Genomic DNA, 19,177 nt, shown 5'->3' on the forward strand with positions numbered 1-19,177 from the left:
TTTTTTCATGTATTTATATACCGCAGAAGGTGAGAGAGATATTTTTAATTCACTGCTTAAAGAGTTAAACCTATCAATTTAAAAAATTCTCTTAATTATCAGTTACCTATACATGCTGAAAGCAATAAATCTTATCCCTTCTGAATAGATATGGTTTCTCTACAAAACATGCATAATTTTTTCAAGTTTATCATACTTTCTGTTTTACCTTCTAGCAAATGGAAAGCCCAAAACAATTTGCCACATCCTGCTATGTGGGCAAGTACATGTTAAAATAAACTGATGAAAATAACTATTTTTTAATTTTTGAAACAGACAGCTAATTAGAGCCAACTATATTATTACAATATAATAAAGTTTTAACTATAATTGTTGAATATGAGTGAAAGAATTTGTGTGTGCGCGTGTATGTGTATATATATGAGTAAACACAACAAAATAATATTTGGACAACATTTATGTTTTAAATATAACCAAATACTCACCTTCTAATGCTACAGAATCCCACTGATCAGACTTTGTGATCTCACGTTTTACTTGAGTAGCTACTCTACCAATTGGGGTAATAGTAGGAGCAGTTGACAGTTTTGGTTTTTTTGCTGGAAGTGATGCAGATGTAGTAGATGGAGAGGTTCCATCTCTCTTTCTTTCAGAGGATGGGCCACTTGCAGAAAGAGAAGACTGCTTGGATTGAGCTTTTGATTCAACCCCATCATTAGAACTCCGTGATGATTTTGTTCCTTTTTTAAAAATTGAAAGTCACAAATTTTACAAAGTCACATTATTCATAACAAGGAATTATAAAATAACTAAATTTCCCAAATACATCAAATATAAAGCTCAAGAAAGGTAGAAATTTTGATTTTTATGCTTTTCAAAAATAAAGAGTTAAAGGGTGTCGTGCTGATTAGATCGTTGGCTTGTTTGTCGAGAGCTCCTGAAAAGATTAGTAGTATTTTGTGTTAACGTTAGAAATTTTACTAGAATTTTAAGTAGTATTGTTTGCTTTTTGTTTCTTGGTGTGTCTGTGGAATTTTTGCGTGTTTTCTGTTATTTTAATTATTAATTTTAAGATAAGATAGCGTACATATGGCACTGATAAAGAAAAAAATGGCAGCCAGGTCGCCATGTTTGTTTAAGAGTTTTGATGTAAACGAATTTATGCAATGTGCTGTCTGTGAGATGTATGCCTTGCGAAGAGCGATGGGAGTCTGGTTAGAAAGTGATAGTGGAGTTAATATGTGCAGAAAGTGTGAAGAGAATGAGGATTTCAAGCGTGTCTCGTGTGATATCATTAACAATAGTCAGAATGTAGAAAATGGTGGTGTGCTAGAGAATTGCGTGGTAGTGCCAGATAGGTGTGAGAGCGTCGTTGAAAGTGTAAATGAAGGTAGAAATACAGAACGAATGGATGATTTGATTGATAATGAAAATGGTGAGATAAATGCGAGTAGTGAAATTGCCCATTTGAACGGTGCGATACACAGAGCTAAAAGGCAACTGGAGCGTATGGAAAAATGTGTGCTGAACGTACCGACAAATAACCGGCAAAAGTCTGTGACAGCAAATAATAGAATGTTCGTAAACGTCAATAAAATGAAGAAGCGAGTGCTGTATGGGGATTCGCTATTAAGAGGTGTAATAGTTGAGAGTTTAACGAAGTCATACCAGCCGGGTGCGAACATAAAGGACGTCAGCGAATCTATTTGACTGCAAAAACAGAGGGTGAAAGAGATGATAATCGTGGCAGGAACAAATGATTTGAAAGAGGACAAAATGGAAATGATAGAGGATGTGAGGGAATTATTTGAGGTAGCAAAAGAGAAGAGTGAGAGAGTTAGGATGGTGAGTATCTTACCGCGGTATGACAGCGAAGTGTTTAGAAGGAGGGCCATAATTGCCAATGACTTCATGCGTGGGTTATGCATAGAGAGTGATGTGGAATTTGTAGATGTGTGGAATGAGTTCGATGGGCAAAAGGACTTATATAAGATGGATGGGTTACATTTGAATGGAGTTGGTGTACGGAGACTTGAAAAAGTGTCGATGAATGATGTGGAAGTGGATGTACAGACTCAGGGAAACTAGATTTATTAAGAGGGAGGGGGGAAATAGATATGCAGACTTCAGGGAGGCAGTTGAGTGTATGAACGAGTATATTATGCCCGAGCGAGTACGAAGGACAGCAAATCAGAATGGGATAGTTAGTATAAGGCATCAAAGTAGGGATGGGACAAATGGGCTTCTGCAATTCATGTACACTAATTCCAGGAGTATTAGGAACAAGAAGGAAGAGTTTTTGGCCATGGTTGGCACTTCCAGGCTGCAGGTTGTTGGTATTAGTGAAACATGGCTGACAGAAGATGATAAAGCTAGTGGGATTGAATGCGACGGGTATAGCTTGTTCAGGAGTGACAGGGTGAATAAAAAGGGGGGAGGAGTGTTATTGATGATAGCTGATGAGCTGCAGCCAAGGAGTATAGAAGATAAACTGCAGGATAGAGAAAAGAGCACATTTGAGGCTGTTTGGTGTGAGATAGAATCTAGCAGAACAAAATATACAATTGGGTGCTGCTATAGACCAGGTGATGGAATAGATGTTGGGGATAGTATGCATAGGCAAATAGAAAAAATGAGTGGAAGGAGGGTAATTATTATGGGTGATTTCAATTATGGTAACATTGACTGGAAAGAGGAGAGGGCACATGGGAGGAAGGAATTGGATTTTATGCGGTTATTAAGGGACAACTATCTACGGCAACATGTAGTGGAAAATACCAGGGGGGCAGAGAGTGCTGGACCTTGTAATTGCAACTGAGAATGTGGCTGTAACGAACATGACCATGTTGCTACCAATTGGTGAGAGTGACCATAAGGTCATGACTTGGGAGGTGGCTAAAGGAGTGGAATTTACAATTAAGACAGGGAGCATGTGGAATTACCGGGCTGGTAAGTATGACAAGTTTAGGTGTGTGAGCTTGGCTCAGTGCCATGGCATGTAAAACTGCGAGGGCTGGATGTTGATAGTGCATGGGAGGTGGTTAAGAACTGTTTGCAGGAGGCAATGGTTGACTGTATACCAAGAGTCCGAATAATAAATCAAGTAGGGGTTAAATGGATGAATAACACTATTAAGCTTGAGCTGCAAAAAAATAAACAATTGTGGACAAAATTTAAGGAGAAAGGTGACCATCAGGCGCAGGAACAGTATAAAGCTCAGGCCAGGATGGTAACAAGGATGGTAAGAAAAGCAAAAGCAGATTACGAAAGAAAATTGGCCATGCAGGCTAAAGAGAATCCCAAACAGTTTTTTTAATATGTTGCAAGTAAAAGGAAAAATGATCATGGTAGAATGATCTTAAAAAATGCTGAGGGTAGGGAGGTAACCGAATCAGTCGATATTGTGGAATTATTGAGTGAGCACTTTGCAAGAGTATATCATCCAGGTGGTGACTTTGCAGGAATGGAAGAACCAACAGCTTATACTGGAATTGTAATGAACGAAGTAGAGGTAACTAGTTTATTACAGAACCTCAATGTCAATACATCTGTGGGATTGGATGGTATACCAGCTCGTGTCGTACGTGAAGCGGCTAAAGAATTGTCAGTGCCCTTGACCATTTTGTTTAATTTGAGCCTCGGGTCTGGGTCAGTCCCAAGGGGGTGGAAAGAGGGGAAAATAGTTCCGCTGCACAAAGGTGGTTCCAAGGCTGCTGTTGAAAATTATCGGCCAATCAGCATAACAGGAATCATTATCAAGGTCTTAGAGAAAATAGTCAAGAGGAAAATACATGATTGGATAGAAGAAAAGCATGGTTTTGTGAAGGGTAGGTCATGCCTCAGTAACTTGCTCACGTATTATAACACAGTGACGGCTGAACTGGATAAGGGTAATGGGTTTACAGTGATTCTACTGGACCTTGCTAAGGCCTTTGACAGGATACCACATGGAATTCTAATCAGTAAATTACAGCATATGGGGATGGACATAGGGTTGATGAGATGGATAGGAGGGTGGTTGATGGAGAGATATCAGAGAGTGGTTTACTCAGGAGTGGAGTCCACAAGACGGCCTGTGACTAGTGATGTGCCACAAGGATCTGTTCTTGGACCACTGCTGTTTAATTTGTTCATTAATGATATAGGAAAGGATCTGAGAGGAACAGTTCATTTGTTTGCGGATGATGCGAAGTTGGGTAGGGCAATAGTGAATGCAGATGACGTCAAAATTTTGCAGGATGATTTGGATAGAGTGGAGGTCTGGGCTAAGGAGAATGGATGTCAATTTAATGTGGCAAAATTTAAGGTTATGTATTTTGGGGTGAAAAGATTAGCGTCAGTTTACTGCATTGGTGGAAGTGTGCTCCAGGAAATTGATGAGGAACGAGATTTAGGAGTGTTGGTGGATAAGGAATTGAAATTTAGGGGACACATTGCAAAAGTGGCCAAATCAGCTCATCAAGTCACTTGGTTGCTGAAGAATACGTTGACAAGCAGAGACAAGCAGGTTATTGTTCCTCTGTATCGAGCCTTGATAAGACCCAATCTCGACTACTGTGCCCAGATTTGGTCACCTAGGTTTCTTCTTGATGGGGAGGAGGTGGAGAGGATCCAGAGGCGAGTGACCAAGATGATAGCAGGTCTGTGGAATGAACCTTATGAGAACAGGTTGAGGATTTGTGGGTTGCAAAAATTGGTTGATAGGCGGAGGAGGGGAGATATGATTGAGACATTCAAATTACTGAAGGGTTTCTATAAAATTAATTCAGAAGATATTTTTGAGAACAGGGCTGGTTGTGGGAGGACTAGGGGACATCCATGGAAACTGGGCAAAAGTGTGGTTAGTAAAGGTGTTAGAGCTGTGTTCTTTACTTTTAGAGTAGTGAATGAGTGGAATGCGCTCCCTGAGTCTGTGGTGGATGCTGTGACAGTGAATGAGTTTAAGGCGAGGTATGATAGATACTGTATGAATGTCGAATAGTTGTGATGAATATGATTTGGGGCATCCCTCGATGAGTCTAATGACTCCCTGGAGTTGCCCGTAATAATAGTAAGAGTAATAAAAGATGGTATTCAGAGCATATAATTAAATACTAAATCTACACCAAAAGAAAAACAAAACATGTTACAAATTAATCACAAAGCATAGTTTGAAGAGGTATGCAAAACAGATGAAGGGCTTTCCATCATTCTCAAGCTACCTTATTCAGTGTCTTGTTTGTGAGATGTCCTGTTAGAAGTCCAATTAATAATTGAATGAACAGTAACCACTTCAACACTGTAAAATACCATTTCAAAGCAATTTTATAAGATTAGAGGCTGTCCAATTCATTGCTAACTACCATTCTCCGATCTTCTGTCTAGTTACTGTATACAATAAATTTTTAACAACAGCATTTTTTGCTATGATGTGTAATGAAAGGTTAGAATTAGAAATAAATTCATAACAAGCAAGGATGAGTGAAATAAACTAGAAATCCTATTCTGGAAACCAACATGATTCATTTTCATATCAATTCTAATCTCTAATATGCAAGGTGGAAGCATCATACTGATCAGCAAGAATCACCTGCTACTTGGAGTCTTACAAACATTCGAGTCAGTACAAAGTGCTTACTCACAGCCTATTAGTGACTTTATTTAGTATATCATCAAGGTTAATGAAGAGCATTTCAGCCAAATTAAACGTTTACATATCTTAAAGAACTGTTTTCTCAAGTCGCAGCCTGCTTGGACAAAGCACAAAACTCAGATACAATTAAAGACTTGATAACACCAATTTTTTGAGAGGTGTGATGATGAGCAGACTTTTGATGAATGTACCTTTTGATGCATTCATCAAAAGTCTGCTCATCACACTCTCACAAAAAAAAAAAAAAAAGTTATCAAGTCTTTATAATAGAGCACATAAGGTGTGCTTCTCTCCCTCAAACTTACAACAAAGAACTTCTCACTATCAAAATGTTAATGGAATTTAGTGATTACAACCCTAAACAAATCCGGCAAATAATTGACTCCTATGTTCCAACACCTCAGGATTCTTCAACAGACTGCAGAGTTCTAATCCCTTTTTTTCTGGCATCTCTAAACCGATTGGTAGAATTTTGAAGAAGTATCATCTCATTCCCACATATTTTCCTATCAACAAAATTTCTCATCTGTTGCCATCTACCAAAGACAAACTGTCATCTCTATTGTTAGCTGGTGTTTACCAGATACATCGTGAATGTAATCTAACATACTATGGGCAGACAGGCTATTTTGTGGAAAAAAAGAATTAATGAACATCAGTATTATATCGAATACATGAAACCTCAAAAGTCTGGTCTGGCACAACATAGTACTGATACTAAACACAGAATCCAGTGGGATGAAGCTCTTCTTCTCCATAGAAGCAGGTTTAAATATGAATGCCTTTTCAAAGAAAGTTGCGAAGCCCTTTTACATAAGCTAAATCTGAATTGGAAGGACTGTCTCTCTCTCCCCCAAAAGTTTGGGAGATTCTTATCTAATGTAACCATCAAAAATAGTTTTAATAATATTATTTATTAATATAAATTTCTAGTACACAGCAACAGATTTTAATTGGCAAACCACCGACTGCTGTATGTACCTTGTATTCCCGTTCCTTTGATTTGCTTGTTTCTACACACTGATGATGTACTGTTATTTTGAGTATGAAATATCTGTACTTTCATTTCATTAAAGTTAATTACTGTAGTTATTGTGTAATTTATTGTTTATAGCCAATGCCACAGGTACCTTTAAAGATTAATTTTATATATTACTACTATAGAAGAAATGAGATGGATAGGAGAGTAGATCATAAAAAAAGAAGAATCATTATATTTTATAGCTGCCAAAAGAAAGATCACATTTGGAATAGGCTTCAATGTAAACAAGAGGATAAAATATCTTATCCTTGTAGAAATACATTGTGAATGTAATTCACAATGTATTTCTACATTGTGAATTAGATTCACAATGTAGTGAATTTCTACATTCACAATGTAGAATGTAGAAATTCTACATTGTGAATGTAGAAATGTAGAGGCTGTTCAATTCAATTAATTTTCAGAATTCTAAAAATACCTACCTAAGGCAATAAAGTCAGAAACATATGGAGCTATAAAAAATAAAACATCATATTAACACTGGCTTATGTTTGCAACAACATATATATTCACAATTTATCAGTATTCTTTATTATAAAATAATTATTATCTTGAGATATGTATATAACACAACAAAAGATATATCCTTAAAAGTGATCATCTTTTAATATTACAAAATATGATCACTACTTATCAAGAAGTTTGTAACTAAGGCCAAAACAGATGAATTCTATGTATTTTAAGACATGAAGTTTAAACTTTTTTTCTTCTTCCTCTTCTCTTTCTCTCTTGCACATCAGAGTCCTTATTATAAATATGGACTCTGATGTGCTAGAGAGAAAAATCAATTAGAAAAAAAAGAAGTAAATATAAAGATGCAAAAATTCAAGTGCTTGCATATTTTAATATAACAAGTCGTCGTCGTCGTCCGGTAGCATCCTCTATCAAGAGGGTTGCAGCAGATGAGCAGCTCTTCCCCATTTCTCTCTGTCTGTTGCCTCCATCATTCTTAAACCAGTCCATTCCACGATATCATTGAACCACTCTCTAGTAGGTTCAATTCACTCGTCTTCTCTTCCCCTGAACTTTCCCTTGTAATATAGTTCTTGTCAGTTGTCCCGAAGAACCTCTCAGTAGATGTCCTGCAAATCTAGTCTATCTTTGCATAATATTCTTCAGCAGTGTTCTTTCCATCCCAACTCTTCTTAAAACTTCTTGATTTGATATTCTCTCTGTATAGCTAATCTTTTCCATCTTTCTATAACACCACATTTCCAATGCATTAATTCTTTCCATATCTCTCTTTCTGAGTGTCCATGACTCACTTCCATAACTTGCAATACTCCAAACTGTTGTTTTAACTATTCCAACTCTAACACCTATTTTAATATTCTTGTTTACTAAAATTCTCTTCATTTCCATAAATGCCGATTTAGCTTTGCCTATTCTATTTCTAACATCCAACTCTGAAGTTCCTTTCTCTGAGATCCAGCTACCTAAATATTGAAATCTATCCATATTTTCTTACTTGTTATAAAAATATAACAAGTAAGAAAATAAAAACTTGTTAAAAATATACACTAGTTTTAAAATTGCTTATAAGTGCCATCCAAAGTTGATTGAGTAGTTAGCATATCTACTCTCTAACAAAAACAGTTCGAATTCTACCTTGAATGTTTGTGATTGTCTTCAGGTGGAAGATGAATTTCATCTCCTGGCATGAAATCACCATCCTACTTAATGGAGACAAGAAATGGCTGGAAAAAGTGCCATGTTTGGTCTCGACATTAACAGGGGTTCAGGATTATGTAAAAAATTTGAAAAATTTATAAAAGGTTTTACTGAAAGTCAAAAACCTGTAAATAATATCTGTTAATATCTCTATATTTATTATTTATTACACATTGCTTGGAAAGAAGTCAATGGACACCCCCACACAGACAAGGTGCATTGTGCAACGTAATGAGTCGTGTTTATAGCAGGTATAAATCGGAGGAATATGATGCTCCCAAGTCAGAGCAACTGCGTCCTGGTAAACTAATGGAGTTTATTGACCTCTGTTGGTGGTGCCATGGACACTGAACTCTGAGAGATATCTGAACAATGCAATGCTTTCTACTTCCAACTTTGTGGCATTTCTATGGAACTGACTGTTGCTCTTTCAGTAAGACAATGCACAGTGTGTCATAAGGCTGCTGCTGTAACTGCATAGTTTTTAGATTATAGACATGAACATCACCATACTTGGCTGATCTCCACAGAGCACTGACCTCAACCCTATTGAACATCTGCAGGACGAACTGGAGCATTAGGTGAGGTCAAATGATGTCCACCCCACAACAATCCAGGACCCTGTACCCTGTTACATGCTTACACAAAGAATGGTCCAAAAGTACTAATGGTTGTTATCATACACATGGAAAGTATTCCCCCCCCTTAGGATGGTTGCAGTCATCATCACAGTGAAAGGAGGTCCTACAACTCATTAAGGTGGGTGCATGGCTTTTTGTTCCTTACACTATGGTGTCCATGGACTCCTTTCGAAGAAGTGTATACTGACCAAGCATAAGTTAAGAAAAATACAACTCTGTGAAATAAGATTGCTATAGTACTGAATTGTGGTGTCTGATGAGAACCAACTGATTGAAACAGCTGTCAGACCAGTGAAATCTTAATCAAAAGCATTAATTAAAAGGCATATATGTGAGCTCTCAGACAGGATTTATGGCTTAAGTAGCACAAGCCAAGGCAACTTTGATACCAAGGTCTGTATTCTCATAAGCTCTCTGATCTGTTTTCAAAACATTCTAAGTTCAAGTTTTTATTTGGCTATGAAATAAGGATGGATTTATAATATTCCTTATTTCAGTTATCAAATGTCATAGCAGTGCACAGAAATCGCCTATACTGATTATGGTTTCTTCATCAGAACATTCAAAGAAACATCTCCTTTTTTAAAAAAACAAACTCTAATCAGTGTAAGAAACAAGGTGAAAATATATCTCCAACCAAAAGGCAAACACCTATATCAACACGTGGATTCAAATCTGCATTTTGCTAGTTGGAGAACAGGTATGATGACCACAATGCCAAGGCTGGCAATAACATATAAAAAATAAACAATCTAAAATGCTTAGATTTCATCTTTAACAATGAAACTTATTAGTTTATTTCTGATTTTAGAAATACAAACAAAATCCTAGCTTATGGGTCAAAGCTGTATAAATGATAAAAGACTTCAAGAGAACCGATCACAGCTTCTGACCTAATGTCCACTCCTCACTTTTTTGTAGTGCACTCTGATAGGTATCTACCTGGATACTGAACGAACAAGGATGGGCTGGCAATTTGGGATTTAGCCGACCAAATTGTATTCTTATTGGCTTAAACCAAAATAAAAAATTATGATACAACATGACAGAATTTCATGCTGGCTGGGGCATCGTCCGGTTAAACAAGGCCTCTGTTGTTTTCTCCAGGGAACCAGGGCAAACAGCGAAAAGTCAGCTACTGGAACAAATCTGAAAACACACCCCAACTCAACATCACCAGAATTAAAGATCGGAACTATCAACATAAGAAGCCTAAGTGGCAAAGAAATGGAGCTAGCTGAGGAATTAGATAAGTACCAGATCGACATAATAGGGATGACTGAAACAAAAAAGACAAAAACTGATGAGATCTTTCTGAGCAATAAATACAAAATGTTATATTCAGGCAATGACAACCAAGAAAAAGAAGGAGTAGCCAGTGTATTCAACACTAAATATGAGGCTAATCTTCTTGAATGGCAGTCAGTCTCAAGTAGAGTAACGTGGGCAAATATGAGAATGGGGAACTGGACAATGAGACTTATTTGTGCCTATGGTCCCACAGAAGGGTCTACTAAGGTAGAAGTGGAGGAATTTTTTGATGCTTTAGAAAAAGCAACTGGCACAATGAGAAAGGAAAAGTTGATTCTAGTTGGGGATCAAAATAACAGAGTAAGAAATGATTGTCAGACATATAAAAATATTTTGGGGAAAACTTGGAGAAAAGAGCAAAGCTAATAATAATGGTAAATATCTGTTGGATTTCTGCTCAGGACAAGAGCTGGTTATTACTAACACCATGTTCCAACATAAAAATGTGCACAAATTCATATGGAGAGAAGAGGCAAGGAATAAGAAAAAAAGTCTCATTGACTATGTTATTGTTGATAGTGATGTTTTCTTCCTGGTGCAGGACACCAGAGTGTACAGAGGATTTGAAATTGGAAGTGATCATCATTTAGTCTTGAGCAGGATAAAATTGAATTTCATATTGAAAAGAAGAACATGTAAGAAAGTTTTAAAGCGAATAAAAGTTGAGCAGCTCTCAGATGTGAACTGTAGACTAAAATACACAAACATTATTAAAAAAAAAAAAATGAAAGCGTTTGAAAACAGGAACCAAACCTTGGAGATTCAGTGGCAAGCCCTGAAGAAAACAGTAATTGATTCAGCCAGAGAGGCATGTTGTAAGGTCGTTTGCAAGGACAGAAAAATCAGAACTCCCTGGTGGACACAGGAAGTTAAAGAGGCATGGAAGGAAAAGAAGAAAGATATTGAAAGTTCTTGGAGAATACAGAGACAAATGTAAGTAAACTAAACACTGTAAAACTAGCTAAACAAACGTCATGGGAAGACTCTGATAATAACATAGAAAATAAATATCAGGAAGGTGGCAAAATATTCTTGATCTCTAGAGGCTGTTGAAAAAGCTCAGAAATGGAGGAAAGAATAAAGGTGACATGAAAACTGGCGAAACACATATCCATGATGTATGGGGTAATTACTTCGAAAAATTGCTATATGAAACAAACATAATGACAAAACAGTCATAAAAAAACAATTTAACAGGCATAACATTTATTTATGGAAGAAAAGATGCCAATATTTAATTTTCAGAATTCTAAAAATACCAACCTAAGGCAATAAAGTCAGAAACATATGGAGCTATAAAATCAGGAATACATATCCATAGTTGAAGTAGAAAAAGACATCAAAAGCCTGAAATGTGGAAAAAGCAGTAGGAGTAGATGATATTCAACCAGTGGCTGCACTGCACAGTTCTGAAAACCTGGACAGAGGAACATATTCCAGATGATTGGATTGGAGTAGAGCTCTCATAGTACCCACATATAAAAGGGGAAATAAAACTGATTGTGAGAATTACAGAGGTATTTCTCTACTGAGTGTTCCTGGTAAGATTTATGCCAGTATTGGTGAAGAAAAACCTGGATTCAGGCCAAATAAAGGATGTCAGAACCAGATATTCACTTTACCACAAACAGTTGAGAAATCGTGGGAATATAATAAAGATTTGTATTTAAGTTTTGTAGATCTGGAAAATGCATATCACAAGGTGCCAAGAGAAAAGCTATTCAAAATGCTACAGTTATACAGTGTCAATGGGACATTATATGAAGCAATACTTCGTCTTTATTTGAGTTGTAAGTCAGCAGTTAAATTGAAGGAAGTACAGGAAGATGATTTAATGTTAAATCTTGTGTCAGACAAGGATATACAAAATCCCCTCTGTTATTCATTATCAAATATAATGGATCACATTATGAAGGAAAGTGATATTAACCTGATATCAACATTGGAGATGTTAATCTGAAGTCTTTACTTTATGCAGATGTGTTATACTTTTAAATAAATCCAGTGCAAGCCTGCAAGATTCCCCGACTAAATTGAATAACTGTTGTAATAAATTTGGTATGAAAATCAGCAATAACAAGACGATGAAAGTAGACAGAAAAATTGAACATATCACCTGAATTGTGAATGGAGAACCTATAGAACATTTCAGCTACTCAGGCACAATTTTTAGTGAAGATGGTAAATTAAATATGGAAGTAGACAATATTAAATATGGAAAGAGACAATCAACAAAGTCAGTATGGTAGGAAGTCAACTGAAGAAATTTATATGGAATAAGAGAGAAATTAGTCAAAACACTAAATTATCTTATACATTATACAATTATACATTATACAAGACAAGTGTTCAAACCAATTTTACCTTATGTATCTGAGAGTTGGGTTAGAAATAAAACTCTTGACCAAAAAATAGAGAATACAGATATGAGAGCCCTGAGAAAGATTAGGGGCATGAACAGATGGCACCAATGTCAATATCATATTAAAAACGAGGCAATTAGGAAACAGCATCCAGGAATGTGTTAGCAGAGCTAATCTCAGTGGGTATGGTCACTGAGATTCTCTGCGACATTGGTAGGAAAAAGACCCAGAGGAAGACCAAGCTGTAAGTATATGGATACAGTAAAAAAGTGCATACAGTAAAGACAGAAATATAAAATTTGATAATGTTGGAGTCATGACAGATAAGAGAATGATTTGGACGAAAATTGTTGATAGGAAGTTAGTAATGATATAAGTTTTTCAAGTAGTAATATCATAATATACTGTATACCTCATGAGGATATACATGGCAGGAATTTGATTATTATAATGATGACATGAAAACGGGAGAAAAAGCTATCCTTGAAGTATGGAATAATTACTTTGAAAAACTACTAAATGAAACAAGCAGTGATGACAGCACAGTGGTAAAAAACACTGACCAGGCATGCAGTCAGGAATACATATCCATATTTGAAGTAGAAAAAGCCATCAAAGGCTTGAAATATGAAAAGGCAGCAGGAATAGATGATATTCGACCAGAAATGCTGAAGTATGGTGGTATAAGAGTGGCTGCACTGCATAGTTCAGAAAGCCTGGACAGAGGGACGAATTCCCGATGATTGGAGTAGAGCTCTCAATAGTACCCATATATAAAAAGGGAAATAAAACTGAATGTGAGAATTACAGAGGTATTTCCCTACTGAGTGTTCCTGGCAAGATTTATGCCAGTATACATGAGAAACGGCTGAGAATAATAGTGGAAGAAAAGCTTGGTGAAGAACAAGCGGGATTCAGGCCAAATAGAGGTTGTCAGGATCAGATCTTCACTTTACGACAAATAGTCGAGAAAGCATGGGAATATAACAAAGATCTGTAATTAAGTTTTGTCGATTTGGAAAAGGCATATGACAAGGTGCCAAGAGAGAAGCTATTCAATACGCTACAATTATATGGTGTCAATGGGGCATTATATCAAGCAACACTTAGTCTTTATTTGAGTTGTAAGTCAGCAGTTAGAATTGAAGGAAGTATAGGAAGATGGTTTAATGTTAAATCTGGTGTGAGACAAGGATGTACATTATCCCCTCTGTTATTCATTATCTACATGGATCACATTATGACGGAAATTGGTATTAAACATGATATCAAAATTGGAGATGTTAATGTCAGCTCTTTGCATTATGTGGATGATGTTATACTTCTAAATAAATCCGCTACAAGTCTGCAAGATTCTTTGACTAAATTGAATAGCTGTTGTAATAGATATGGTATGAAGGCAGCAATAAAAAGACAAAGACAATGAAAATAGGCAGAATCATTGAAAATGTCAACTGTGTTGTGAATGGAGAACCTGTGAAACAAGTAAAACATTTCAGTTACTTAGGCACGATTTTTACTGAAGATGGTAAATTAAATATAGAAATAGACAACAGAATCAGCAAAGCTGGTATGGTGGGAAGTCAATTGAATAAATTCATATGGAATAAGAGAGAAATTAGTCGGAACACTAAATTAGCTGTATACAAGACAGTGTTCAAACCAGTTTTAACTTATGGATCTGAGAGCTGGGTCAGAAGTAAAACACTTGACCAAAGACTAGAGACCGCAGATATGAGAGTCCTGAGAAAGATTATAGGCGTGAACAGATGGCATCAATGGCAATATCATATTAAAAACTAGGATATTAAGAAAGAACTTGACATTGTCAACATTCAGGAATGCGTTAGCAGAGCTAATCTCAGGTGGTGGTCACTTAAATAGAATGGGCGAAGAAAGATTAGCAAAATAAGTGTTCTCTGCCAGGTTGGCAGCAAAACGACCCAGAGGAAGACCAAGATATAGGTGGATTGATACGGTACAAAGTGCCTTAGACGATAGAAATATAAGATCTGATAATGTTGAAGTCTTGACACATAACAGACTGATTTGGAGGAAAATTGTAGATAGGAAGTTAGTAATGATGGAATTTTTTTCATGTAGTACTATCATATCCTGTACACCCCTTGAGGGTACATGGCAGGAATTTGATGATGATGATGACAAAATCCTAGCTTTATGTTTTGAGATAAGAATGGAATTTGTTACTACATTAATGTAGATCTTTTTTAGACGATAGAAATATAAGAATGAAATGAAATTTGGGAGCTAAAAGATTGGCAATTGTTTACGGATTCTAGATGATAAGTGGAAAAATTACTTGCAATTACTTTTATATTGGACCTGGATGGTACTTATAATGCAATGCAAGTATGATTTACAAACCAACGTTACTTTTTTTGTGTGTGTGCTTATGTGATAGCAGAGTAACAATGCAACATGTGTCATGAAAATATAGCTTCACAAAAAAGATTTTATACCAAGGAGAGAGAGAGAAAGCCTAAAACAAGTCCCTACTTTAATCCAAGGCCATGTATCTGTCACCACTGAATATAAAACTGGATCCTGTGAAAAACACAGAACATAAATGGACTTGGATTCTGATACCTATCTGCAAGATGTGTGTGTGTGTGTGTGTGTGTGTGTGTGTGTGTGTGTGTGTGTGTGTGTGTGTGTGTGTGTGTGTGTGTATATATATATATATATATATATACCTATCTTGCATTTATTATTTATTATAATAATAATGTAAAATCTCTCATGATATGAGTAAAACTCGGACTTGTGATGAATGGTAAAGCTGGTGAAAGTCTTGATCATTACGCAGAATGAATGCTCACTGAAATTAACTGATAGCTCTTTTTTGCAATGCCGATGACCTATTATACAGTAGTATATGATCTAACTAGAAAATTATATTTGCTTTCAAACACTAATGTCGTACTTGTTCTCTCACTTCGGGAACATTTTAAAAATAAAAAATGGATACCACTCGGCGGAAACTTCGCTAAAAAAAGTCCTAAGCTTCGTCTACTTCCGTTGTTACGACTGCCACGCCTCCTCGCCACCAGTACAAAGTTTAAAGAGAATTCGCAAGTCTTCGTGAAAAATCCTTACAATATGTAACTATGTAACTTATGTTTCAGATCTTTTACTGAGGAGATGCACTTAGAGAGATGTCAATTTTTAGTTGGTAATATTCTTGTATTTGTAATAACTTAACCATGAGCCACTGTTAAAATAATGTTGCATCTTCTTCTTCCTAACATGGATTTTAGACCAAGTGGCCTGTTTTGGTCTTCCAATTCTTCTTTTTCCACTTATTTTATATATGTATAATATTTTCTGTAGTCTGCTGTTGTCCATTTGATTTAAACATTCTATCCAATTTTGTTTATACTATCTTATGCAGTAATTAATTGGTTTTATATTTAGGGATTGTAAAATTTCTTCATTTGGTTTATGGTCCCACTTGGTATATCTAGCTGTTTTTCTGAGAAATTTCATTTCTGCTGTTTAAATCAGTTTTTCATCTTTCCTTTTTATTGTCCATGTTTCACTACTGTTACAGGCAATTCTAGTTTTTTATTTATTTTACAATGGTTGTACTTTATTCAATCTTTTCTAACCTAAACCTTCTTCTATCTTATCCTTAATCTACCAATATCCTACCGCCATTTATGTTGTGTCGCTTTCTTCCTTATCACAACTATTCTAACCTTTTATGCTATGTCTCCGTAATACACTCTATCGGGTAGCACGTGGTACCCCTGAGGGACAATGGAATTTCCTCGAGATAGAGGCAGTACCAGAGTATCAGAGTGTCTAAGATTTACCTCTCGTAAAACGCCAAGAAATTTATTTTGTTTCGCTGTGCCACTTAGCGCTATTAGATTATTAAACATTAACAACCAAGAGGTAATTTCTGGACAGTACTTAATGATACCTATCAACTCTGCAGACGTGACCAAAATATATCCTTTTCATATATCCCCTTTTAATATCCCGTATAGGTTCGCATTAATATTTTATAAGCGGTGCATCGGATTCCAGAAATCACAGAAAGTCTTTGTTAGAATCAAAAGCAAGGTTTATTATACTCAAAAGTTGATACACATAATAACACTAAATTAAATCCCATCTTAAGGGATTTTCAGACAAGGTATATAAATTCAAATACTACTATTACACTTATAAAATATTATACAGTAGCTTCCTAAAGTATGAATTATATTAACCTTCGCTAATGCATTAATCATGTACTATTATCACAATCAATCTAAGACTCCGTAGCTCTGTCAGACTACACAAGATAACATTCATATCTTTCACAATCTCTTTATATTATGCCAATTCTTTACTCTAAACATATCCTTAATTTCATTCAATATAAAGGCAAACATTAACACAACGACAGATAGCAAGGTAAAATCAATATTCTTCTAAAGTCCTAACAATACAATCCTATCCTAGATCATTAATGTTCTTCTTCTATAACATATTAACGTGACACAAATCTTTCATTCCTATTCAGTATAACACAAACAAAGTTTATTCATCTTCCCTTTTCGATTCTTTAGTGCTTCGTAGGTTCACAGGAACAGGCCTTCTGTGGACTGCCGGACTTGCTTCTTTTCGCGGCGAATACGGCCACCAAGATCCGCGACTGCCTATTGGGATCCGTCTGACATCGAGGCACTCGCACCCCACGCCGCCACGAGAGACGATTACACCAGGAAAATCCAGGGACAAAAAGCCTTCTTACAGGGTTGCATGACCCTTATATTTTCTCTTTCCTTCTCGGCGATTCTCGCACTTTTCGATGTCTGGCCGACTCACACTTGCTATTACGTCACGGCATCCATTCTCTGCCCTGCTTATTGCATGTACACTGACGTCACTGTTTACTTGGGGCGAGACGGTCCTTCAGGTAACCTTTGGACTTGACTCCCCCCCCCCCCAACGGTTGAATATGTGCTTACATTCATAATTCTTTTACACAAGCTACTTTCTAAAGCTCTGGTAATGTTTTACATTTTCATTACTAAATTAACCACGTTCGCAAATGGCACAGAATATATACTTATTTACCCTTTCATTACAGAACATGCTTGATATATATATACATATTACTTATTTTACACTTAGAGGTAATTTACTGTATTTATCTCATTCTTTTGTTTGGAAAAGCATGTTAGACTGTGATAAGATAAGAATTCATAAATTTCCACTCTATCACAATCCAACATAGGCCTCCCCTTCCAATAAAATTTTTTCAAAAAAATTTTCTTCCTCTCAAGTTTTCCTCCTTACTGTTCAAAAAGCGGGGGGGTCTCTCTTTTAATGGCATCTCATACTTTCATGTTGTGGGTTTCGTCTACTCCTGATATAACTTGTGCCCCTGTTATAGTTTACGTCTCACTTAGTGCCTTATTTTGCTCAGTCTCCTCGGATTGCTCTTTCTCACTTACTACGATTTTTGTTCCATCCCTTTTCAACCCTTTTGTGGTGTCCTGTTTGCCAAAAAATTGCCTTGTGCATTGGAGGCAACTAGTCCTGCTAAGTTCTTTATCATGATTGGGACTAGGCTTTCTTATTTTCCTCCGTTTCTTCTTCCTAGCTCTACCATGACTTACTCTTGGCTTAACTGTGTCTACTTCTAGGCTCCCAGTGCCAATTGAATTTCCTTGTGAAGTTTGTGCTACCAAGGATACTTGATTCACATGAGGGCTTGTCTCTGCTGACAAAGTGTGCTCCTTCATGCTTGAGTAGTCACCTGCTGGCTCACCTTTAGATTTACTAATCTGGATTTTAGGGTTCCCCTTAAAAGCTTGGATTCTTGGTGAGTTCCATCTGTTTTTATGCAACTCTGACTCAATTCCTTTACTTATGTTTTGCTTTCTTCCAAGGAGATATACTTCTTTCCTCGCATAATCACACTTAAAGTTGTATCTCATAAAGAAATCATTGCCCAGAATCAATTTTTATGTGTGGGAGAGAAGATCCAGACAAGACCAGAAACTCATGCCAGACACACATTCTGAACTCGACAGATACACTTTAAGATTTACAGATTTAGATGCGTGAGATGCTGAGGCTGTACACCCAAATATTCTCACAGATCCTTTGAGGTAAGTGATCTTGTCCTTAATATGGAGTTCTAACTTTTTAAAATAGTCTTCAGAAATGATGGTGGTTTGTGCTCCAGTGTCAAGTAGGGCATTGCAATGCTCTCCAATCATACTGGTTTTAACTATCATTTCATATGACTGCCCTCTTACCCCTTGTCCCTTCTTCCAAGTTCTATTAGCATAAGTATGAGATCTAGGTTCATCTTCATGACCTCTACTAAAGCGTCTCCTGCCTTTAAAACAATTGTGAGCCATGTGCCCAGTTCTATTGCACCTATAACATTTGGGGGGCTCTCTTCCATTTCCTTGATCATTGACCCTGTGCTCTGATGGTAGTACCAACCTTCCTTGGGAGGTTGGTAACTGAAAATTTTTCCATTACCGCG

The 19,177-nt window shown here is 36.5% G+C and overlaps 1 protein-coding gene across 4 annotated transcripts in view; it reads right to left on the reverse strand.

Moving 5' to 3' along the window:
• Nucleotides 1–19,177, reverse strand: part of IntS1 (integrator complex subunit 1) — a 664,867-nt gene that overhangs the window by 610,520 nt on the left and 35,170 nt on the right. For all 4 annotated transcript variants that reach the window (XM_090410538.1, XM_090410537.1, XM_090410536.1 and 1 more), the window contains exons 3-4: nt 7,097–7,126; nt 486–740 (exon numbers count right to left, since the gene is read on the reverse strand). In XM_090410538.1, coding sequence (XP_090266664.1) covers nt 486–740; nt 7,097–7,126 — 285 coding nt within the window. The remainder of the gene's footprint in view (nt 1–485; nt 741–7,096; nt 7,127–19,177) is intronic.

This window comes from Typopeltis vanoorti, chromosome 20 (assembly GCF_054136105.1).
Source record: "Typopeltis vanoorti isolate ZY-2024b chromosome 20, IOZ_Tvanoo_1.0, whole genome shotgun sequence".
Lineage (NCBI taxonomy): Eukaryota > Metazoa > Arthropoda > Arachnida > Uropygi > Thelyphonidae > Typopeltis > Typopeltis vanoorti.